The sequence below is a fragment of the Streptopelia decaocto genome (assembly GCF_964273445.1).
Source record: "Streptopelia decaocto genome assembly, chromosome: Z".
NCBI lineage: Eukaryota > Metazoa > Chordata > Aves > Columbiformes > Columbidae > Streptopelia > Streptopelia decaocto.
Window position 1 is genome coordinate 22,611,897 of NC_138657.1, and position 24,748 is coordinate 22,636,644.

At 35.4% G+C, this 24,748-nt stretch overlaps 1 protein-coding gene across 1 annotated transcript in view; it reads left to right on the forward strand.

Moving 5' to 3' along the window:
- Window positions 1–24,292, forward strand: part of PTPRD (protein tyrosine phosphatase receptor type D) — a 355,891-nt gene extending 331,599 nt beyond the window's left edge. The window contains exons 27-33 of the mRNA XM_082074403.1: window positions 6,444–6,729; window positions 7,211–7,389; window positions 8,612–8,738; window positions 9,719–9,844; window positions 14,335–14,489; window positions 18,556–18,691; window positions 21,055–24,292. Of these exons, the coding sequence (XP_081930529.1) occupies window positions 6,444–6,729; window positions 7,211–7,389; window positions 8,612–8,738; window positions 9,719–9,844; window positions 14,335–14,489; window positions 18,556–18,691; window positions 21,055–21,123 (1,078 nt within the window). The 3' untranslated portion in view covers window positions 21,124–24,292. The remainder of the gene's footprint in view (window positions 1–6,443; window positions 6,730–7,210; window positions 7,390–8,611; window positions 8,739–9,718; window positions 9,845–14,334; window positions 14,490–18,555; window positions 18,692–21,054) is intronic.
- The last annotated feature ends 456 nt before the right edge of the window (window positions 24,293–24,748 follow it).

Below are 24,748 nucleotides of genomic sequence, written 5' to 3' on the forward strand. Positions count from 1 at the left end.
TATCTAAGTAATTGACGAGATCAGGTGATACAGTGATACACAGTAAGGTGTATATATAAAATCATTTATGAAAAGCAGGATTATGGCACGTAGTGCTATATAATATCAATAGTCAATTCTGAAGGGAAACCAAGATAAGAAAAGGAAGTGGTCTGAAATAGGGTCAATGAACTTTTCAGTTGTTATATTATGTAATTTCTGCTATATTCCATCTCACAAGCCGAACAATAAGAGAGCTTTTTTCACAAACAGTTCATTATTTCAGGAAAGAATCAGGCAGAAGTACTCTGTTATATTCCATCCCTTTGAAAGAAGTAAAAGCAAGGATCAGAAATAGTGCAGTTCCTTTTCAATGGTATAGGTACTAAAAGTGTCAGGTACCCGAAGGCAGAAGTGTTGATTGAAAGGAAAAGGACTAGATTACTTTATTAGCCAGGGAGGGAGCGGGGAGGGGACTTGAATGCTTGTGCTTTCTTTAAGTATGTGGGACCATGAGACAAAACCAGAAAGTTTAAGTTTCTCTCCTAGGACGTGTCTAGAATGTTATTTTCTTAGAGTACCTATTTAAATTCCATCAAGGTCTAATAAAAGGATTTCTGTAAGAGGTTGTGTTTGTAACTTGTTGGTTAATAACCCTTAATGTATCCTTTCCTCTGTGGATTTCCTTTTGGCATCCATGGTATTCTGCAACCATGAGTTTCACTATTTAATTATGTTCTTAATGAAAAACTGCTTCCTGTTTGTTTTAAATTCTCTGCCTCATCAGTTCATTTCAAGATCATACTTCTTATGTTACAAGCCAAAATTGAATAGCCATTTCCTTTTCACCTTCTCCACATAATGCATGATTTTATGCCCTTCTTTCATATAGCCCTTTCTCTTGAGTCTTCTCTGTTCCAAGCTGAGTTATCTAGTTTGATTAACCTCCCCTTCATACACTGTCATCCTTTTTCATATGTTTCTTCAACCTTATGATTTCTCTGCCATTCTTGACATGGACCACACTGCTCATCATGGAGGTGAATGCAAGGGCAGCCCTTTGGCATGCAAAATGGCTTCAGAATGGCATTCATGGGAAAATTTACAGAATCCTTCAGTAAACAGTGGATTTACAGGGGGGGAGTGAGTTAATGAACATAAGACAGAATGAAGATATCGTTAAAAATCCTTCCTATTAATTCTACTGAAAACCTCTAAATGGCGGTCACATTTTTGAAGTGTACTCAGAAGTTACCTGTAGGTTGGCTGTAATATTTGTAGTGTCAGATATTATTTTCCTTCACTCTATTACTTAAATGAACTACTTATGAGTCTTTTGCTTTCCTAGTGCAACATGCTACATCTTCCTCCACTCCTAACATGTAAATTATTTCTAATACTTGTGAACTATCAGTTAGTAGAGTCGCTCTTCACATTATGCACTTCCACACCTACATTCATGTATTGCTTTGGAGCTATATACAAGTCCTTCTGCATTACTGTAGAGTTCTGACTCACAACAGACCTGGATTTAAAGTCTGGTGAGAGGATTTGAACCGCTGTGTTGGAATGTCCTTGTTAGAAGTGTCTCTTAAAATGTTTTTGTTTTATTTTGTTGAACATTATTAATGCTACTTTTTTTTTCCTCCATGGAAAACTCAGCTTTTCAAATTATTTTAATAAAAAGGACATAGGATTTGTTAAAGAAATTTCTTGGAGTTTTGATCTGTATGATTTAATACTTGAGAGTTTGTTTGTGTTCATGATACAATCTGAAGACAGCTTCTTGTGCTTGATCTCTCCAGACCTGAACTCAGAATTAGATAAAGAACAGATTTACTTCCTGGACATTATTACACTTCTTCAGTTGCATATTACAAAAACTTTTGCTTAAATCTGGAGCAATTATATTTGAAAATTTTATGGTAATGGTAGAATTACTGTTGTAATTACCATAGAATTACCAATGTAGACCCTACAGACTTAAAAGAAAGCCATCATAACGCTCAGTAAAGGAAGAAAGATCCAACGCCGGCTCTTGGATTGTGAGCGTCCTATGTTTTTGCCAGCTGTCTATGAAAACTCTGGGGAACTCTAGACCAAGCTTTATCTACTTGTAGTGAAATCTCCTGTTTTCTGATAATTTTTTTTTTCTTCCTATGTTCATTTTAAGAAGTTTTATATGGCCTTCACAACAAATATGGTTGCCTCCATGCATAGCATAAAGAAAATGCAATGGCTAAAGCTTTTAGTTTGGTGAAGAATCATATACCATACCTGATTGCTGGTATCTGACTATAAGCACAGTGAGAGGAAAAGAAAGTCCTTGTGCACTCACAGATCAATTCTCAAAGGTCCTTTATAAGCTGGTACCACAAATCTTGAAGCAGTCTGGTATCTCTTCTAACATTAAATTTGAATTTACTTCTTTGCACAGAGTCTTTATTCTATTTTAGTCACATGTATCCCTTCAAAGGGACATTTAACGGTTTCATAAATGGCTTTTTTGCTACTTCATGGACACAGGAGTTATTTTAAGCTGTGTTCTAATTTCCAAACAGGAAAAGGAGAAAGATAATCTAAATAATACCTGTGTCAGAACTACTACAGAATTTATGCGAGATTGGAATCTAATTAATCTTATGAAGGTCTTCAATAAAATCCAGGCATTTTATATGTTTCCCATATCACAAGCAATTCTATGTACTTTCAGTTCATAAATGCAAGCTTCATTCAATCTGAAACTGTAATATTCAATAAAATTTTCCCCTGATATGAGTCAAAAATGTCCTAAATTATTTTTGGCCCATATTTTACTGTCTTTGCGTCCAATTAAATGATCTGTGAATACTGGCGCTTACTCTGCATTCCTTTGCCAAACCACTGAAGTATCAGTAAAGGGTCATCATTTAAACAGCTACAAATTAATCACAAAATCCAACCTTTAACACATCCATACAGTGATTTCACTGTGGAATGGCCCCCTCATGCCTCTTAATTTTTCTTTTTGTGAATTGCAGCTGTATTGTATCACAGGACATTAAGCATGTTTCAACTCCTGGAACTGAGTCAGTCATGTTTTTAGAAATTGAAAACAAATGTTGTAATAGAATAAATTATAATATTTGAAGCAATAACAGTTTCCTAGTAGGCATGGCTATTTAATAGATTGCTTTGGTTTTCGGCTTGTAAATGTAACAGTATCTTTCACTAGCTGAAATGATAGAATTTTATTTAAATTCTAAGTTCAACAGTAACACCAAAAGAAGCAAACCAAAAGGGCAAGAAAGTCAATAAGACGTGCAGAATTAATTTGTGAAATTATCCTCATTAGCTGAATTATCATTGTTAGCATGAAGTAGATAGGATTTTTTTTTTTTTAATGTTACAGTAGCGTATTATTGAGAATTGAAACTGCATGGCTTCCCAGCAGTGTATCAGTACTGTGTTAAGAGTTCTGTATGATAGCAGAAGAGAAGGAGAAACAGCATAAAGATATGATAGTTTCTTGCTCTTCTATAGGAAGTTGTTGGAGTTTGGAATTAGAACGCATGTGGGGGCAAAGAGGAAAGAAGTTAAAATATTCATAGCATTGATTCAATTTTTACCTGGAAACTGAAAAGGATAGTGTGGCAGACACATAGCTCATATACAATTGGCAGACTTGGAATATCCTAAACACCTTAAGGTAGTAAAATATCTTGCTGGATAAAATGATCCAGACAGGAGTGTGTCAGGAGCCCAGCAGAACCAAATGCTCAATAAATGTAGTGTGTCAGCCCCTCCATCTTTATCAAGAAAGCACTGGTGCATAGTAGTGTGTTTTGGTCTAGTGTCGTGATCTTCAGAACCTCTGCATAAACCTGTAAAACCAGCAAATATCTTCTGTGGTACAGTATGCTAATAACTATTCTTCTCTGAGTTTGCTTATGGGAAGAATAAATATATAAATGATAATACAAAACGTGAAGAGAAGAAATGAAAACTGCTCATTGCAGCTGAAAGTGCAAGCTTTTAACTGAGTGGGAATTTTGCGGTTCTTTTTTTGTAGGTACCAGTAAACCTCTTAATGTTTGGTCTGAAAAATGGCATATTCAGTTACAAACATGGTACTGGAACATTAATTCATTAATATGTGATAGGAAAGAGAACCATATACTAAACTACTGAAAACATCTGTACTGTCAAACCTTCTTGTTTCCCACTTGGCCAGAAAGAGTTAGGCTGATAAAAACTGAACGTGAAAAGGAATCATTTAAGGAATGGTTTAAAACTTAATATAAACCAATCTAACATAGAAATGTGTGCTACTTGTGGTGACTTCTTTGCAATTAAAAAAAAATAAAGGGAAAGTGAGACAATTTTTTGAGTGTTTCTTCATTATTATTACCAATGTTAAGGTCACTAAGGTTTCCTGGAATGCAGAGCTTTTATTATATAAGGTAAATGAATTTCCATTTAGTTAAGACAACCATCATTTCATGTGTCTGTATATTTTCTTTCTCTAGAACTCCCATTGATCAATATCATTGATTGATAAGTTTTCTTAATCTCAGAATATTAATTAATTCTTGTCAGAGTGACATCTAAGAAAGTTGAGATTGATGCATTCGGTTTGTTAGCAGAAGTCCTCAGCTATTTGAAAGAGGATCTACTTCTGGGAAGGGTGACAGGTGACAAGAATACATGATTAACAGTATTTAGATATGGAATCTTAGAACCAATGTTACCTGATGTGAGACTAAAACATCTTTCTAATCTGTGCTTCTCTCTGGTACGGTTGTAAGTAAATACAGTTTGCTGGAAGCTGTCAGAGATTCTTAAAGCATCATGCAAGAAGTAAAGGTTTACCCTTATTAAGTTCAGTCATATGCATGGCTGTAAAAAGACAGTCATCCATCTGAAGATTTTATACAGTACAGTTGATGTTCAAACATATCTGTAAAATAATTTCTATAGAGTTTTCAGGAAAAATGGCTCAATTTAGCACACAAGTTGCATGCTCAGACCTTCAGTATATTTTCTGGTATTGTGTATTCTGTAGTCTTTTTCATATTCCTTCTACATCATTCCTATTCTGTTATGCAAAATGTGCAATAAAGTAGCATGTGTAACTAACAGTGATCACCTCAAGGTGAGAACCATAAATCTCTTTTTCCTCTCCTGGTTGCATAACATTGTCCTCAGAAGTTATTAAAGGTAGCCCATGCATGCAGCAGACAACACCTTTAAGACAGAAAGGGAATGACTGAAAACCCTTGAAAGTCTGGCATATTTTGACAGCAGGTATCAAAAATAAACTGCTGTTAAGTAGTTTAGCTGAAACAGGTTTAATTCTCTTGAATCTGACTATGTATTTCATTATATAAATATTTCATGATCAAGGTTTATTCCAATACCAAGCTGACAGTAGTTGACCCATGTCTTCTTCTACCTTCAAGTCCCACCAAAGATAGGAAAGCAACTTTCTATCTCAGAGCTGTTCCTAAGGAATCCCTTACTTTGCAAAGAGCTAAGAAGCAGTGGTTTCTTTGGCCTCAACAGGGTTGATGTAGCTCCTGCCTAAAATCAGCAACTAACTTAACCTAGAACCTGTGAGGAAGCACTAACTTTCCCTCTGTCTAATAAAAATTACTCACCCAGTCTGGACATTAATGAATGCTGTGATTTCAAACTTTGTCTTTAGGCACATTTTAGTTCTTTTGTAATCTGTCCTTTGTGATGTGATGACTATCTTGATGCAGGGTCTGGCCATTCCAAATCTTTCTTACATTTTCCTACAGTTGCAAGACAGATATCCTAGTGCCCAGCTGAGGGCTTCCAGCTGAGGGTTTCCCTAGCCTACAGCTTGCATAAGCTAACTAGGCATGGCTCTGCATTGCAAAGAGTAACAGCATGGCTTGACTAAGTGGAAAAGCAGAGGACAGAAAAAAAAGTGTTACTAGGAGTGCTACTGGCAGAGTTGGAGGAGGGATAGAAAGTTTACCTCCAAAGCATGATAGAAATAAATTACTCATTTTTATAACATTATTGTTTGGCAATAAAGTCACCTCCATAAACAGAATAGCAACAATGGCATGTTTAATCAATTAAAAATCATGCTACAAATAAAGCTTGAACTCTTAGAGAATTTGTCATCTCCAGTAATTTCCATTTTTAAGAACACATATTTCTAGAAGACATTGCAATGTGTCTTATTTCTATTATACTCAAACCTGAAATTGCAAGATGCAACGATCTCATATAAAAGCATTCCGAGTTCTCAATTGCTTGTAATGGGTGTTAAAGGAGCTTACTTATTTCAGGGCACCGACCTCTTTCATAATAGTTGATGTTCATATTCAGAGAAATGTGCTGTTCAAATCATTGTTAAAAAACTCTAAAACTTGATTGTTATAAAAGTAAGCACAATGCATGAAATAGCCCTTCATGTTGTTTTTTTTACCTGTGTTCATTTCTTTTAGTGCTGGAGTTGGCAGGACTGGCTGTTTCATTGTGATAGATGCCATGTTAGAGAGAATAAAGCATGAAAAGACTGTAGATATTTACGGCCACGTAACTCTAATGAGAGCACAGAGAAATTACATGGTTCAAACTGAGGACCAATACATCTTTATACATGATGCACTGCTGGAAGCAGTGACTTGTGGAAATACCGAAGTGCCAGCCAGAAACCTGTATGCATATATCCAGAAGCTGACACAGATAGAAACAGGCGAGAATGTCACAGGAATGGAACTGGAGTTTAAGGTACTGGGATTTTATGTTGTGGGGAATCAAAAACAAATGGTGTAACAACTTAATGCTGCTCTGTTCTCCACCAGTTGTTTCCAGTAATCAAAAGACAAGACATCAGCAGGCTAAAATTTTAAATTAGGAAGATGATCTTTTGTAAATTCTACAGTTCTGTTCTCAACTGGTATCCAGACAAGAACTGTTAAGTGAGGATATTTGAACCCGGCTGTTCCTTTATTGTTTCAATAACTTGAAATGTGTGTTTTTGTAGAGGTTTAATACTCAAGTTTGTCCATATCATTAATCGAGCAGACATTAAACTTTTATAAGGTGTTAAAATAAGCTTTAAAAATATTTAAGTAATGCAATAGAATATGGAAAAGAACCAGAAACTTAAATTATTTGTAAATGGATGATGAGCAGACATCCTCAAATCTGACAGTGTAATTTGGTTTTGTTATACCTGGCCTTAATTCTTTTAATTGATTTTCAACAGCGTCTTGCTAGCTCTAAGGCTCACACTTCAAGATTCATCAGTGCCAATCTTCCATGTAATAAATTCAAAAATCGCCTTGTCAATATTATGCCATATGAGTCTACAAGGGTATGCTTGCAGCCAATACGAGGAGTGGAAGGCTCTGATTATATTAACGCCAGTTTCATTGATGGATACAGGTACTAATGTTGATGTGTTCTCATGTGGACGGTTTTAAAAGTTAACAAAATTATTCACATAATTATATGAAAAATAACAAATCTTAGTATGGAAATTTACTATTGTTTATCTGTGCATGCCATGTTTGGTTGAGTGGGTCTTTAAACATTAATAAAAAGTTTAGATTTTCATCCACACAATAGAGGAAAACTCTGTAAAGGACACAGAGTCTTAAACCTTGTATTTTTATCTACCTTTAAGCCATTGAGTATGTTTGACAAGCTGAAAGTTACTGAGATTATAAACACATTCATGATTTGAAAAACCAATTTCTTCACAACTATTCTGCTTAAGAAGATACGTAGAAATAACATACAGGAGATACACTCCCTGTGTCAAAGTGATAATGTATAATCTTGGAACACTGATTAAGACTAGACCTAGCCATCAAAAGCATTTTATACATAAGCAGTTCTGTAGCCCAGCACCTTCATGACAACACAGAGCAATATGCCCTCAGCTGACTTAAGCAACAAGTAGAAAAAGTCATGAAGAAGAAATGATAGAGTTTGCCGAAAGCAGTTTAGGTGTACCTGAGTATCTGAACTCACAGAGATCATCTTCTGACCCTCTGCTCATAATTGGAAACAACCTTCATCTCCAGTGTCACCCACACAGGTGTTTCAGTTAACTGAAAGTAGCAGGAACAATGAGAACTGGTCATCATCTTGTAAAGCTCCTGATCCAGAAGTTTTTAACAGCTTGATGGTAGCTTCCACTAGTAGGATATTAAGGCCTGGAAGTGCAGTAGACTCCAGTCCTGAATTTTCTTCCTGCCTTACTTTTGTTGAAGGCATCAGGCTGTTGAAAAGGAGTTAATAAAGAAACTGTTTGATGCTATAATTCCTAAACTTAATAGATTGCTTAACAGTTATTTCTACAAAATGAACCAGCACAACTGTTTCTTAAGTGCCTTTTACAGCACACAAAATTGAGCTATTAGAGTTGCATTAAAATTTAAATAATAATGATAGAGATACATCATAATATTAACAGAGTAATTTCCCTCACGAAGTTCTAAAAATAAAAAACCATCATTTGATTAAACAATCATAATAAGGTTTTAATGCTCTTAATAGTATATAAATTTTTCGTCTAGATAATGTTTACATATAAACAGAGAACATGTGTATCAATTCACTTTTTTGATTAAAATATTTTTTTAATTCTTTTTTAACATAGACAACAAAAAGCTTATATAGCTACACAGGGTCCTTTAGCAGAAACAACTGAAGACTTCTGGAGAATGCTCTGGGAGCATAATTCTACAATTGTGGTCATGCTCACTAAGCTGAGAGAAATGGGCAGAGTAAGTACTGCTGTAATACTGCTTTACTGAAATGTTTGTTGTAATTATTATTTTTTTTTAATATTTCGCTGTTATGGGAATGTCTGAAGATAAAGGTGAAGATTTAGGTTCCTTCTCCTTTTGCAATATCAATGGCATTATTTTGTAAGGTTTTCCAATCTGCAGATGTGCTGCAATAGACAAGCCAGACACGGCATTTTGTTGTGGGGCACACTAAGATTCAGACACTGAGTTTGCATGTTGGTATTCTGAAGTATGCAGAGAAAACATTGCTGTCTGTTGAACAATTAGGATTTTTTATATGGAAACTTCTCTTTTGCAACATCTCTATTTAAGAATGTTAAAAGAAAGTGTGGTATTTTTGAGATCTAAATGTCTTCTGTGTGGTCATAGCACTGAACTTTAAAGTTTCAGCACCCAGTTTACAGTCCTAAACTCATTCAAGTGCTGCTTTGTGTAATGGAAAGAATGAAGCGGTTTACTATCTGGACAGGATTATATCAAGATAAAACTGGTATGTGATAAGTGAAACCTGAGTCAGGCCATGTATTTGGGGAATAGACATGATCCAGGACATGGCTAGTGGATGCAGAGATAGTCTTGACTGAGGCCAGGGGGACTGGCTTCAAAAGGGAAGAAGAAAAAAGACTGAAAATGCCTCCAAGTTTTAAATTCCATTCTGTATTTAAAATTAGGGTAAGGATAGCTCTGGTCACTGATAAATAACAGAACTGAGCAGAATTATAAATGAGTTGAGATGTACAATGATCAGAGAGAACCTCTTTGCAATGCAATATTAAAGATAGTTCTTTATTCTAGGTATGAAACTTCATGTTCACAGCAAGACAAACAGTTCATATTCCTGTCACTAGTAGCACTTTACATACGTATTACACTTATCTGAATGAAAGAAGTTCTCTACCAATTTATGGTAATGGGCTTGAGTAACAGAAAATGAATTTTACTTTGTTATTTTGTAGGAAAAATGCCACCAGTACTGGCCTGCAGAGCGCTCAGCCAGATATCAGTATTTTGTGGTAGATCCAATGGCAGAGTACAACATGCCGCAGTATATTCTGAGGGAGTTCAAGGTCACAGATGCAAGGGTAAGTTAACATAGTATTACACTGGTTCACATAAGTTTAAAAGAAAATGTCAATTTCTCTCTTTTCCTCTCTTTTTAAAAATTTTTATTATTGTTATAAAATACCCAAGGGTGTACTTTCTACAAACAATAAACAAAAAGCAGATAAAGATATTAAATGAATGGGATCTTTGTTTAAGAACAATTGACTTCATTCAGATCTAACATCTGGGCAGCACAATTTTGTAAAGTTCTGAATAACTGTTTGTGCCAAAATACATTCGATGATTTGAGGACCATTTTCCCTTTTTTCCTCATTTCCCCCTTGATCATTTTTGGAGGCAATTTTTGTCACAGCTGTAAGTATGTTGTTTTGAACCACCCTCTAGGCTGAGTGAGTATGAAGGTTAATACATTGAGATTTAAAAACTGCCAAGCAAATAGCATTCATAAGAAAAGCATGACAAGCTTTGCACATAATAATTTGATTTTTTGGCATAGCATATTTTCAGCACTCTTGTATATCTGCAGAGTAGATACATGCAGCTGTGACCCTAGCATCCTCATTTTCATACTGCATTTCTTATCTGAATCCCTGAGTCCAAAACTGAGCACTGATATAAGATTAAAGGTACATAAACTTTAAATATATATTTGGCATTTCTCAGACTTTCAATTTCTAGCACTTTAGTCTGCATGGCAGGAAGAATTACTGGCAGCCTCCATTTCTGTAAGCACTGTAGAATACTATTTGTTAAAGCAAAGAAGCAGGATGTACTGTCCAGGAATAACATGAGTGATTATTCAGAATTGCCAGTCAGCATCCAGAATATTGGACTTTCTTGTAGTTAGCTAGACTGCTGCTTTTAATGTTAGCTTCCAGTAAAATTAAGTATTACTGACAATTAGCTAGACAGTATCATAACTAACCAAGACAGCATATGAATGTTTTGATTTGGAAAATGAGACCTAGGAGTGTGTTTTTGGAAAGAAACTGTAGACACAGTGGATCTGATTTTCATTCTGTTCGAAATCAGGTAAGGATCACATGGCTCAAAGTTTCACTAACCTACTTGTGCTGAGCAAGCATGGAGAAGAGCAGGCTCATAACATCAGTCTATAACCACAACTGCATTGGACAGTCAAAGCCAATTTCACTGCGACTGTGCTGATAGTTTTGGTAGATCATCTCTTAAAAATCCATTCCATCTCAAGCTGGAAGAGGTCTTATGTGACAGATCACAAAATAACAATGATAACAAAAAGCCACAGAAGTACTTTAAGTGTCTACAAATAGAATGTATTTTCAAAAAGTTCTTTCAAGAGTTGATAATGAACTAATATATTTGGGAAAGTATATACTTACTGGTAGCAAACCACTAAGAAGTCTGAAAGGGTGAAATAACTTAATTTACCAGAACAGTTTTATTGGACCTGATATTAATATATCTTTTTTAAAAAGTGCAAAGCATACATGCACTGCAGCTGTCCTGTTCTGCTATTTTACCATTGCATATCATTGCTTCTCAAATTTTAAAAATCTGTTTGCCTTGGTGTTAAACAATGCACTGGCAAGCTCATGGGGCCATCTTAAATTTTCTAGATGTTCTGGGAAACTATAGATCCTTCCAAATACACTGGAAGAAGTGGGGACTACTTACCAAAATGTACGTTATCGTTTTCCTGTAGTTAGGCTTTTATGGCTGTCTCACCCAGTATTTGAGGCCATCTAACCAAATTGTTGTATTCAAAGAGTGAATGTTGCCATGGTTGTAACCAGCCTCTCTCCCTCTTATCTCAAACCCACCCATAATGTTGGAATACCACCTACGCTCTGGCAGAACTGAGTCAGCCAGTTATTCCCCGGGGACAAGAAAAAAAGCACACGGCCTTTGTAGATGTCAGTAGCAAGCATCTGGCATGGAACTCCCTGTTTTTTCTGAAACTGAGCTGTGAATTGTTGTAAGGTGAAATTGACCTTTGTAATTGTTTCAATCTACTGCTTCTGACTGCTTTATACTCACTTTTTCTTTAAATTCCAGAGGTCAATATGTTGGGGCAGTCTCATTTAAGGCTAAACTATTAGTGACGGCTGTAAATGAGTATTATAAATTCTACAGCCTCATCAGAAGACAATTGAATATCCCCTGAAAGAAGCAAGAAGAAATCCAAATGGTCAGCCAGTCAATAGGATGATACGTTAAAAGCCCTCTGCTCCACATAGGGATCTAAAAGTTCATATTTTGATAACCACTTCTGCAAACTGTCACAATATTTAAAGTAAAGATTTTAATAAAATTTGACATTTGTATTTGGACTGCTGTTGGCAAGTGTATCATTAAAAGAAAGCAGCACTGTTTATAATGTCAGTAGCAGAGGGAACTGTGTGAGAAATTGTGGGTCAGTTCCCAATATGCTTTAGTGCTAGTCTAACACCAGAATAACTAACTTCTGTGCTCATTAAGTAGCATTAATTAACAGACGTTATTGTCATTAAAACTAAATCAGAACAGTTTTCACAAACTTGCACTGGATTATTGAGTTATTATGATCATGAAATATACCAAGACAGTTGATTTAAATGCACTTGGGAAAAAAAAAAGAAAATTTTTTGGCATATAGAAATCTGTTGTCTTTCTATGACAGCCAAGACTTAAGTAAAGCAATGTCTTTCTTATCTTTTCTACCCCTAAAAAGCTACAGTTATTCTAGTGTAATACCTGTCAGTACCTGTCAGGGTCAGAAATTGCTGAAGAGCTTCCATCTCCTTAATGAACATTTTGCAAGTGAGTCAGACTGAAGGTTTTTATTCTTTACATCAGAGGAATGGGAGGTTATTTTGGAGGGAATCAACCTATTGTTTTGTATTCTTAATTAATGTCATGTGCCTAAGGCCATCTGAAGGGTGCAATTTCATTATGTCTTATTGAGGGAAAATGAGATCACAGAGGCCATTATTAGAGAAGTCTGCATTATCAAAATGCCATTTTGGTAGGTAATATTTAGTTCTTTGTGTTGATTCCCACAAGATCTAAAATTGGGTAAGTATTTTCAAAATTTTTTTTAAATAGGCAGAAATGTTCCACAGAAATAAACTACTAAATTGTCACAACATTCTAGTGAGAGTATAAGAGATAGTAAATCAGAGAAGTGAATATTTCTCCTCTCATGGAGCGGTGGCTGACACAAACACCTGTTTTCTGTTTTCCTTATTCATCTGAGACATGGGAGGCAAAAACCCAGAGTATCAGAGGAAACATCAGATCAAAGTATTGGGTTTTTCCTTTGTTTATTTTTAAAATCACTTCTATTTCATTTCAAAGGTCTGTAACATTTGAGTGCCTATGGTAGAGGGGGAAAAAAAATCCTTCAGCATAACTTGTTGATTTTGGAGGGGATCTCCTATAATAATTTCAATTTTTCCTGAGTTTGACTTAGCAGAAGACTGTTTTGAAGACACAGCAAGGTTGGTGCTTAGGAAATGACATGTCCAGAGGCATTAACTCACATCAGTAGGCCATGTGCCCATGTTTTTATGCCCATGCTTTTAAGCATTTCAGGTGTGCAGATTGACAATGTCAAAATCATCAAGAACAGTATTTGAAAATCCAGAACAAATTTACTTCAACCATTTGTATTATATTTGTTCTATTTATGTGTCCTGACCATTTACACATTAAGTAGGCACATAGCAGAAGTTGGCATTTAATGCTTCCAGTGACTTCATTCTAAAAATAACCATGCTGCAGTATTCTGCATTTTAAACAATCCTGTTAGTATTCCTGACCAGAGGGAATGAACAGCTTCAGCCAACTTGTTTTGTGAGAGGAAGCCTTTCTCAATTTTTGACTGAGTCCAAGCTGTTAGTGAATGAAATTACAAAGAGTGAAGACAAGTTTATGGTTTTTTAAACAACTGGCTTTTCTTGACCCGTCTTCTTCCAGGCAGATGTCCACCTTATAAAACACACCATACTATTAAAGATACCATCTGCAAAGAAGGTAATGAGCAAACAAGTCTTATCAGTGAAGATATTCCTGACATGCAGTAGATAAGCATGTCTACGAAATGGAGAGTCAGATTCTATGGCCTTATTCTATGGCCACAGTTCTTATTCTAACTGTTCAGTATTAAAAGAAATTTGCAATCCACAGGATTCAAAACATAACAAACCAAAAAAAAAAAAACAAAACATATAACCCGGTGAAGTTGTTACATGTTTAGCATGTTTAGCCTCAGGCATACCTTATACACAGGCAGAATGTCAGACAATTCTCCTATCCAGTGTAGCAGGGAATTTATGCAATGTTGTTAATAAAACTGCACTTCTGGGTTACTGTGTCCAACAACACCAGCCAGCACTGTGATTGAGTCTTCATAAACATGATCATAGCCATCCCCCACCTCCTCTCAATGTCCTTGTTTTGTGATTGTCTTTATGGTTGTTGCTTGACTGACTACCAGCCTCTGGAACATGCTTTTGGGATACATTGTTTGTGTCTTTTGTTAAAGGATGGCCAGTCACGAACAGTGAGGCAGTTCCAGTTCACTGACTGGCCAGAACAAGGAGTGCCAAAGTCTGGAGAAGGATTTATTGACTTCATAGGCCAAGTGCATAAAACAAAAGAGCAGTTTGGTCAGGATGGACCCATTTCTGTTCATTGCAGGTAAGTGAAAAAAGTCTCAAAACAACTCATGCAGATTTATGTTTTTCTCAAGTTGATTGCTGGTTGCAGTGAACGTGTATATATAAATGGAATTTCATATGTGAACTATCAGAAAATGTCATCAAATATAAGATCTGAAGAGGAACACATAGGACTGCTTTATGAGACAGAAAATGTTCTCTGACATCCCATTTACACAGAAAAGTTTCTTCTGAAATATGTGGAACCACCTGATTTTTTCTTAAAAATCTGTCTCTAATGAAGGGGAAAAATGATCCGGTCAATGCTACATGCAGAAAGTGATAGGAAGAGTCTTACCACAGCCTGCTATATCTGTTTTATCTGTTTTCTTGTTGGTTTGTTTGTTTGTTTTCCTCCACTAGTAATAAAAGTGATGCTGTTACATTAGTGGGTATTGTTAACTATAAACAAGCTATTTACACCACAGTAGCACGTTAGTAACAATCAAGGTGAGACAAATAAAAACAGTAGCTATTTTAAGAAAGGGAATGGATTAGAAAGCATGGTTTAGAAATTTTGCCTGTCAGAAAGATCACTGAGTTTTGGATTTGTGAGTTCTAACTTCAGAATGTAATGCCCATTTTTTTGCTGTGATGTCTTCCTTTAATTTCCAGATGAAAATAGCTTGCAGGGTGTGTAGTAATAATCCAGGGTGGGCTTTTTTAGTATTCTTGTTTGGTTTTTTTTTTCTCTACAGTATTCCAGAGTCTATAGCAGATGGCCAAAAATCATATCTTTATATTTTATTTAATAAAGTGCTTTCTATAAATTCCATTAGGATTTTAGATACTTATTTTTTGTGACATTAAATTATTTTTTGTAGATTAAATGTTATTATTTATATAACAGAGATGCAAAATACTAATGTAGGTTCCAAGTCCATCCTCCAAGCCAAGTAATGCCTCAATAATAGCATGAAGACAAAATGAACAAGTTTACTCGAGCGTATGTATGCACAAAGGGAGACAGATTCCTGTCCTCCCAAAGCCAGGAGCAATGAGAAATTGTTAAAACAGCAGTGTGTTTCAGCAGAGTCCCTTATGCTCCCATAATCTGAAAGACTAGCAAAATAGATCTATTGGACCAATCGAATCCTTCTTTTTTTATGTGCCTAAAAATGTGTATGGCCTGCTAAGGAGAACAGTATTTAGAATTCATTTGGTAAGGAAAACTGTAGGACAACTGTGATAAGAACAAGCCTTATTCTTCCTGACGTTAATGAGTTTTGAGAGCAGAGAAGTGATGAGTAATATTTATGCCTTTACGCAGACATACACAGGAAAGCGAATTGATGGTCTTCTAAGTTCTTTGTGCCATGCAAACTTGTCCACTTGTGACTCCAATGAAATACTGCTTATAGTAGGTTATGCATCCTTTCCAACGGGGTGTGATCTTTTATGCTGAAATTATGGAGGTTTCTACCACTGGCTTTGGTAGAAAGAGAGTCAGATCCAGTATAGTTTATCATGGTTTGGTGTTTAATATCTTATCATCATTGTAATGACAACTTAGAGACTGGTAATGCGAATCACCATTATGAATGTTAATCAGCTTACATGGATAGGAAATATCCCTAGTAAATAAATTTATTTATTTCTTTCATAAGCCTCAGATCCTGGGTACCTGCACTTTCCTAGTCTTCTTGGAATTATTGCTTCCAGTTTGTACTATGATGAGTTTTTAAGGATTTCTCTTGTACAGAGAAATTATTCAAATGGCAAACTCCCCTAGTGCCACTTGGCCTGTGGTTTTCTTCCCACTCTATACCTATTTCACAAGTTTGCTTTCTCTGTTACACAGTAAGCCCCTGTAACACACTATTTCAAAATTTTGTCCTTCTCTGGCATTTTTACAAATAGATCAGTGTGTTACCTTTTAAAAATTTCTAACCTCATCAGGCAGTTAATTAAAAAAATAGTTAAAAGAGCAAAGGACTGTTCACCTTGAAGTGAAATTCTCTACTTCCACCATTTTTAGGTATTTATAGTCTTGTTATTCCAGCTTTTAGCGGGAGACAAAGGAAGACCACCCTTTCCCAGCATGTATTCAAGATGTATTTTTAACAACAAACTCTTGTCTCTTACAAAAGCATCCATACTACCTCATGGCTTATTAAAGCATCCTAACTTTGTTTCTTAATTGTTCAAACTTTGGTGAATCATACTACATCATGAAGTAGTGCCTTCATAATTTACTAAATCTAGAATTCTTTAAAAGCTATGTCACATTGCTTTGTTAAATGTTGTGGCAGAACTTAGTTTGCTCTTTGGCTTATGCTGAAAGAAATCAGCTGATCATTAAAATACTACTAGCACTGATGTGGACTTCAATCACTCTTTATAATCCTAAGTATTTTCTAATTGCAAATGATACAATGTGCAAATATGCTTGCCACATTCAGGGGAATAGGATCAGTTACCTTTACCAAAATAATACACTTGATAGATATGCAGGCATTGAGATCCTTCCATATTAGTCTGTCTTCCTTGTTAAGTAGCTTCTCCAGATACTTGTTCATTTCTTAAGAACATAAGACAACAAATTAATTATCTCCTTTTGCTGAATTAAACAGTTCTGAGTAGCTGGTTTGGTTTGGTTTGGTTTGAGGTTTTTTTAAGTAACAAACACTTGACCAATGTGTGAGGCTAGAAGTCCTCACACTTATTTTGAAAATCATGATTTTTTTTTTGTTGGATATTTTAAATGGTTAAGCAGGAGCAAGGACAATGGAAAACGGTAAACTGCCTTCACTCCGCTGGTCACTGTCATCAGCTCTATAAAGTTCAAGCAGGTTCCAGTGCTATTTTTGCAGGATTTTTTGCAGCATGTTTTTGAAACATTAGCTTTCTGATTTACCTTATTGGGTAAAACAGACCTTACACTCCAGTTGCTCTAGATAGCCAGGGCTGCTGTCTTCACATACAGATAAAGCAGCACTGAGACTGTATTTTTTCAAGTTGTATCTCAATTGTCCTTTGGCTTCAGCTCTCCAAAGGTTCACATTGTACAAAAAATTACCAAATCCAATCACATATATTTAATAGCCCTAGAAGTGCAGTGATCTAGACCAAACACTGAAATACCTTTATACAATTTGGATGCTGGATTTCCATACTCATCTTGTGAATTTACTGGATCTCTGTCATGGTGAACAGGTGTCATAAATCTCCAGGTTCCCAAGTCTATCTGACAGGAGAAAAGCTTTTGAAATTATTAGCATTAACAGTGAGATGATGGGATGCTTATACAAGTTCAGACTGGGAAAATATTTTTTTCTGTGTAGTTACCTCTCTGTTTGTCCAAGAGTCATCTTCATGAATAACTGATAAATACTGGGTCTATTAATCACAGGAGTTTCTGTTGCTTCTTGAGGGTTTTACCTAATAACAGAAACCCAAAACAGAACAAAGAGCAAACAAACCGTAGTCAAATAGGACATTTCAGACTACTGTAGAGAGACATGATATACCTGTGTCAGTATTGGAAAGCTGAAGATCCAGACTGCCAGACTTTAATAAAAGCTCTGTCTTATGATTTTTGTATATCCATTATTTAAATTGTAGTGTGTATGAACAATTTCAATATTAATTGAAAATCCACTGACTAGCTCAAAGTAGAAAGGAAACTATCACACTGAAGATGTGCAAAACAGGACATATACGTGAACAAGTTAAAGCAAAGCAAGCAGTAAAATACTTCGTCACCTTTTTCTCCTGACATTTCTAGCATAGGTCATTGGCAACAAACATTTTCCTTCACCACACACTGATTACTGTAGATCTGGATGAACCAACCAAGTAACTTTGCAGTGAAGACTGGCGAGTCAGGAAGTACTTAGTAACATGTCAGATTTGCTTGAAACCAATTATTCTCCTGAATGCAATAGTTTGCTGTGGAATTTTGCTTAGTGAGCCTTTTCCCATATAGAAATTTGTAGACATATGGTGTATTGTAACCACTGATAATTTGTCAGCCAATTCTTTCAGCATTAACTGTCAATTAACATTCTTTTTTTCCTTTCTTTTTGCTTCTTTTATTGCAACAGTGCGGGTGTTGGAAGGACTGGAGTATTCATTACCCTGAGCATTGTGTTAGAAAGGATGAGATACGAAGGTGTTGTAGATATCTTCCAGACTGTCAAAATGTTAAGGACGCAGCGGCCAGCCATGGTACAGACAGAGGTGAGGAAAACAGTATCCATATACAATGGTTATGGAAAAGGCCACAGCCTTTTTCCACAGCCAAAAAAATGCACAGGAGTGACTGTATAAAATGTGCTTACATTTATATCTTAAGTTATATAATGGCTATATGGCTACAGTGTAAAATCTGCTATAAAGGTATTGCAAGAACTACTTCCTGTTACAGCAGTAGATATTTGTGGTGGGGAAAGAAAAAATCATTTCAGTAGTGGATCCTAGCTTATCGTAGTTGAGAAAAAATGTTCTCCAGGAAACATTACCCATTTTTATTTGAACCTTTGATTTCTGGCAGAAATGTGTAGTAATAAAGAAGAAAGCAAATTGTTTCTGCAAGTGGATCCATTGCTTGTTTTGTTTCAGGAGGAACGTGTTGTTCATGGCTTCAAACTAACACTGTATTATTTTCATGGTTTTCTTGACTTCATGTCACCAAGCAAGTGGCTGTTTGGCCTGAAAAATTGTAATGGTAAATTCAGTACCAGGAAAACTACAGTGTAAATAATATCTGTACTAGCAAGAGTGCCATGCAGAATAAGGAAAAGTAGTGTCAACTGATTTCCTAGGCCTGGATGCTTGGAACTGTGTCACATAGTAAAGAATACTTAAATATTTTCAGTTGTGCTCAATTTCTACTTAGATTTCTGAGCTGGAGACCTGAACTAAACCCAAGAAAATAGGTTAGGAGAACCAAGCAAAAGGACAAGAGAAGGGGAATATTTTAGGTCATACGTTTATTTAGTATAATTTGATTGACACTGGCCATTAAATTACAGCCTGTGAAATTTAAAATGTTTCCCCAGAGTTTGCCATTTTCCACAAGAAAATGAAACTTGCTCCATAAAACTGCATAGTCTTATTTTTAAGAAGACTTATATGAAACTTATAAAAACTTATATGAAAAATAAAAATACTTATTTTTAATCTTGTCACTTAGCCAAGTAAATCACTGTGACTAAACGGAAGAGTTAATTCCATTTCTTATCCATTACCTTCATTCTTCTGGATAAGCAAAATGAAAAATGACTGCTTTCTGTCATTTTGCTTCCAGAAATAGCTATAGTTTACAGAAAAACTATGCTTCTTGGAGCCTACCTGACAAATACAGAGTTCAACTATGCAATATATTCTCCCTCCTCTGACTTATTTATGTATGCTATGCTTCATCCCCACTGCTGCAAGAAGAAGTGTTGTGTACTCATTTCTTTCACGATTCTGTGGAAAACAAATCTCTCATTCAGTAGTATAAACTGCCAAAACTCCATGTGGACCACACATACACTTAAAATTAGGCATATGTCTAATGCATTCTCCCACTGTTCCAACAGGAAGTGGAAAAGAACTATTAGTAATCATGCCACTACACTGAAGCAAATATCTGATGAGTTTCCTGATCTCCAAAAGAATTTTAATTGCGATCTTAACAGTTATAACCGTGTGGGGTTTCCACATAGCACTATCAGATAAATAAGCAGACCATCTTGATATTTTGGATGGCTTTCAGAAGCAATTTATTTTTTTGGGTTTTGTTTGTTTGTTTGTTTTGTTTTTTCTTTTTTTAACATTTAAACCATGAGTAGCAGTTGCAAGTGAGTACACAGAAGTGCCATTTTAGTATAAGTATGCGGTATTACAGAAATGTGCAAAAGGACCGTTTTTTGGGGGGTGAGAAAAACATGATGTGCCAAATGCTGCATTTACCAGAGGTATAAGGAAATCTCTCACGACAGTGAACTTTTCTCTGCTTCCAGGTGTAGGTTGAAAGGCAGTTTAATGTTAATAAAGTGTTTTAGTTGTGTATTTCTCTCTTAGGCCCTTTTCTTGCCACAGGCTAAGATATCTTCACATGTTCACCAAAGCCTATATTACTGAAAGGCTGGGATTTCCTTTGCTTCCTTAAAGTGATCTTTAACCTGGTGATTTTCCATACAGCATTCCATATTAAGACTGTGATGTATTTTGTCACCTAGTTTATTGTATTTGCTATAGATTTAATTAGATATTTTGCTATGTTCCTGTACATCGGGGAAAAGCATCTTAGCATGCTCCCATAAGAAGAAAGCTTTATGCTGATGCTATGTTAATCCAGAATAACAAACGATCAGTATATGAGTATATAGTCTCTGCACAAAAAAAAAAGAAGCTTCATTTTGTGGAAAATATTCTTCCATTAAATGAGGTGTCTATCTTCATCTGTTGTAACTCAGACTGGTTTTCTGTTGATGTCAGCAAGAGAATATTGCTGAACTGCAGATGCCTTTGTGGTGTATTTGTCTATAGCCACAAAGTATTCAACCAACAACCTGGCTTTTTGATACTTTTGTTTTCTATCTTTCTTTCTCCAGGATCAATACCAGTTCTGCTATCGAGCCGCACTGGAATACCTGGGCAGCTTTGATCACTATGCAACATAAAAACCCATCATGGATTTTTATTGCAGGCCCTTTAAGATCCAGAGAGCCGCTTCTGAGCCATACGATGTGCTTTAGAAGTACTTCTTAACTCTTAGCTAAGGAGCGATTATTGGGGATATATAAAGTAAGAAGAAAAAAAAAGAAAGAACAACAAACAAAACTAATGGGGATACATAAAAACAACAAAAACCCTATTCCATGTGGACCAAGAATTCACAGTTTAATAACCTAACCATAATAAAAGAATCCTGACCACTGAGGCATCTGAAGGATCTCATTGACAGATACCTCAAGGGTTTGACATCGGTTGAAGTTAAAGGGAGGAGGAAATTCATCAGAAAGAAAGATCATCTTGTTCAGGATTGCATGCTTTTGCAAAGAGGAGTTTTGAGAGAACTTCAGTTCAGTGCAAGATGTTTGTTAAATGGTTGAGTCCTGGCTTCTCAAACAAAGTGGACTCTTTACTTCAACATCACCCCTTCCCATCATACTGCTCATCGTAACACTTTAGGGAAAATGTGGGAATGTTTAAAAAGAAAGTCCTTGATTTAGTTTTTTAGTATTGTAAAGATACTGCTGACCTGTGCTTCATTTTTAACTGTGTAAACTTTTTCCTTTTTTTAACAAGAGTTTATCATTCAATGAAGTGAATTAAAGAAAAGGTTGCATAACTGTTAATCTTTTTGTTTAAATCTGTAGATTTTTTTAAGCTGTAGAATTGTTATCTGTAATTTCGTGCTGTAGAGATGTTAAATAATTTGAAAATTTGCACATTTTTGTGCAGTCCTATATTTATCTACAGTACCACAGTCTTGTTAGATATTACTTTTACAGTTTTGTTTGTTTTATTTTTCTTTATGAAAATATTCATTGTAATCAGCTAAATCAAAATGGGGCTTTTCGGTTTCTTTTGGAATCAACAGGGAGGCGCAAAGTATAAAGATGCTGCTAACACACACACACACACACACACACACATGCACATGCACACATGCACATTCACGCCCTCTCTCTTTCTATATATATAACTATATGTATGTATTACTGTCTACCCTTATCAAGCTCTTTGTATAGTTACAGAGATACAGATAGGTAGATGTTCAAACACATACACATAAGCATATCAGTTCTTCCATACCTGGATTTATCAAAGCATTAGGAAAGTTTTTCAGCATACTACCATTATATTAAACTAGTATTTGATCATCTCTGCATTTCCAAGGTCCATAAACTCCTATTTCAAAGGGAAGCGAGGAATGCACATCATTGATATTTGAACATTATCTCTATCCCCGATATTTCTGTCCACCTTGCCACTTGAACACACACACGCACGCACACGCACGCACACACATGCACACACATGCACACACGCACACAGAGTATGTGATTTAGGCTTCCAGTGAAGTTCAGTATTTATAACACTATAGTGCAATAAGAAATCATATTATTAAAGGTAGGAGGTGTGCATGTGGGAAAGGTCAGTGCATATCCCTTTAGGAGGGGAGAATGTTGTAATATACTAGGTATTAAGATGTTTTAAAATTGTATTAAATAGTATACTGTCTATAGTGTGCGCTATACAATTTACATTTATCATATGTAACAGGGCAAAGCCAGACACACGTTGCTCTGTGAAATCAAAAGTTTTGTGGCATACAGCATTGTTTGGGGATGCTGGGTTTTATTTTAATTTTACATTTAGAGTGCCTTATATTTGATGCCTGTTTTGAATAGCATTTCTTTAAGTTAGCCTTCATTTGTATTTAGTTCAGTTGTTCATATCTCTGTTATTCTATTCAAACGTTTTAATACATGTATCAGACAATTTTGAAAATATGCATTTCCAGTTCTAAATTGAGTATGGATGGTAATAAATGATAACCCAAAACACATAGGTAGTCAAGGCCCTTTATCGTTCCATATTTCCAGTAACAGACACACAAATTTAAAATCTATTTCTTGTTCGCTTTTCAAACCCACTGTGTCACTTGTTATAGTGTTACCATTGCAGCGATGTAGCAGTACACTAGCAGTAGTTGACATTAGCAGGGCTCATGCATCTTTTTTTTATTAGTAGTATTTTTTTTTTATTTTGGGCCAAGTCCTGTTCATTCATTTGTGTCAACAGATCGCTAAAGTCAAACCACTTCTTTCAGTGGGAGGGTTCATATAGGGCTAGCAAGACTAAGCCCACAGGATATATTTGAGAATGACACTAGATTTCCTTCCAGGGAACAAAGAAAATTCTGTGTATAGCACAAAGTACCTTAGGAGAGTCTTAATAGGGTGCCATTTACATTGACCCTAGTTTCCATCATGCTTTCTGCCATTGTCAGTACATCAGTATCAAAGGAATACTTTCTTTGGAGTTTCAAATAGGAGCATCGGTATGGCTTATCAGCGTGACCTCAACTTTTTTCTTCTTCCACTTTTCCAACCACTAGCAGAAAGAAAAATGTGAAAGACCAAACTTTAGCAAGCATTGTATTTGAGCACTTTTGTAAAGAAAAATAAAAAAAAAGCAAAACAAAAATATAAAAATATATATATGGAATAGAAGTATTATAGAAGGCTACCTCAGAATGAGATTCTATAACTTACATCTGAACCAGAAAAGAATGTGCACTATGTTTCTTTATCTTATTTCCTGATTTGTATTTTAAAATAATTATTGAAGTGCCAGGTTATGCAGTGTGGTCATGTTCTTCAACTGAAATGTAAAGGATCAGAAAAATACAATAATTAAAAAAAGCATCCTTTTGGAAGCATAGAGTAGGAAAGATTCTTGCACATTTGATCCATAAAAGGATCGGAGTATTCTTCTAGAAGACTGTCTTGCAAGCTCAAAAGAAAATGAGGGAACAAAGTAAAAAACAAGGAGCAGAGCCAATTTGTGAGGAAAACTGTTGCACAACTAAATCTCTCTTTTACTTTTTATATTTCTTAAGATAACTATTAGCATCATTGATGTGCATTCCACTTTCTGTATTCTTATAAATAGTCATTCTACGGTTAATTTAAATTGCAAGCATCTTTGTCTGCAAACATCATACATTTCCAAGCTTAAAATTGGTTTCATCAGCATAACCAGTGCGGTGCTATTATTTACGTTTATATGTGTAGTTATGTCTAATTTTGTAATTAGTTGCAGTGGGGAAAAAAAACCCACAAAATATGTAAAAATGATTTATACAGTATTTTAATTTAGCTCTTTTTTTAAAAAAATTCTGACTGGTTAGATAGTGGAGAGCATGGCTGGGGGAAGGAGTGGCCCTCTAGGGAGATTTGCACTTTCTATATATACCTTTGTACTATGCACTGCCCTATTGATTCTACACCCAATAATGTTATAACTTGAACCCATCTGTAAGAAACTGCTTTTAAAATCCACTTGTGTGTATTTAAATGACACAGAATATGTAAAAAGGGGGAAAAAAATGTTTGCAATGACTAAAAAAAAAAGCAACTGCTTTTTTTTTTCCTTTTATTCTCTTATTTTTTCTTTATTTTTCTTTTTCTTACTTTCTTTTTTATTTTTTTTTATTTTTTTTTCTTTTGTTTTGGTGCCCTGATACTCCACAGATATCAGAAGGCTGCAGGTCTCATCATAACCATCCGCTAT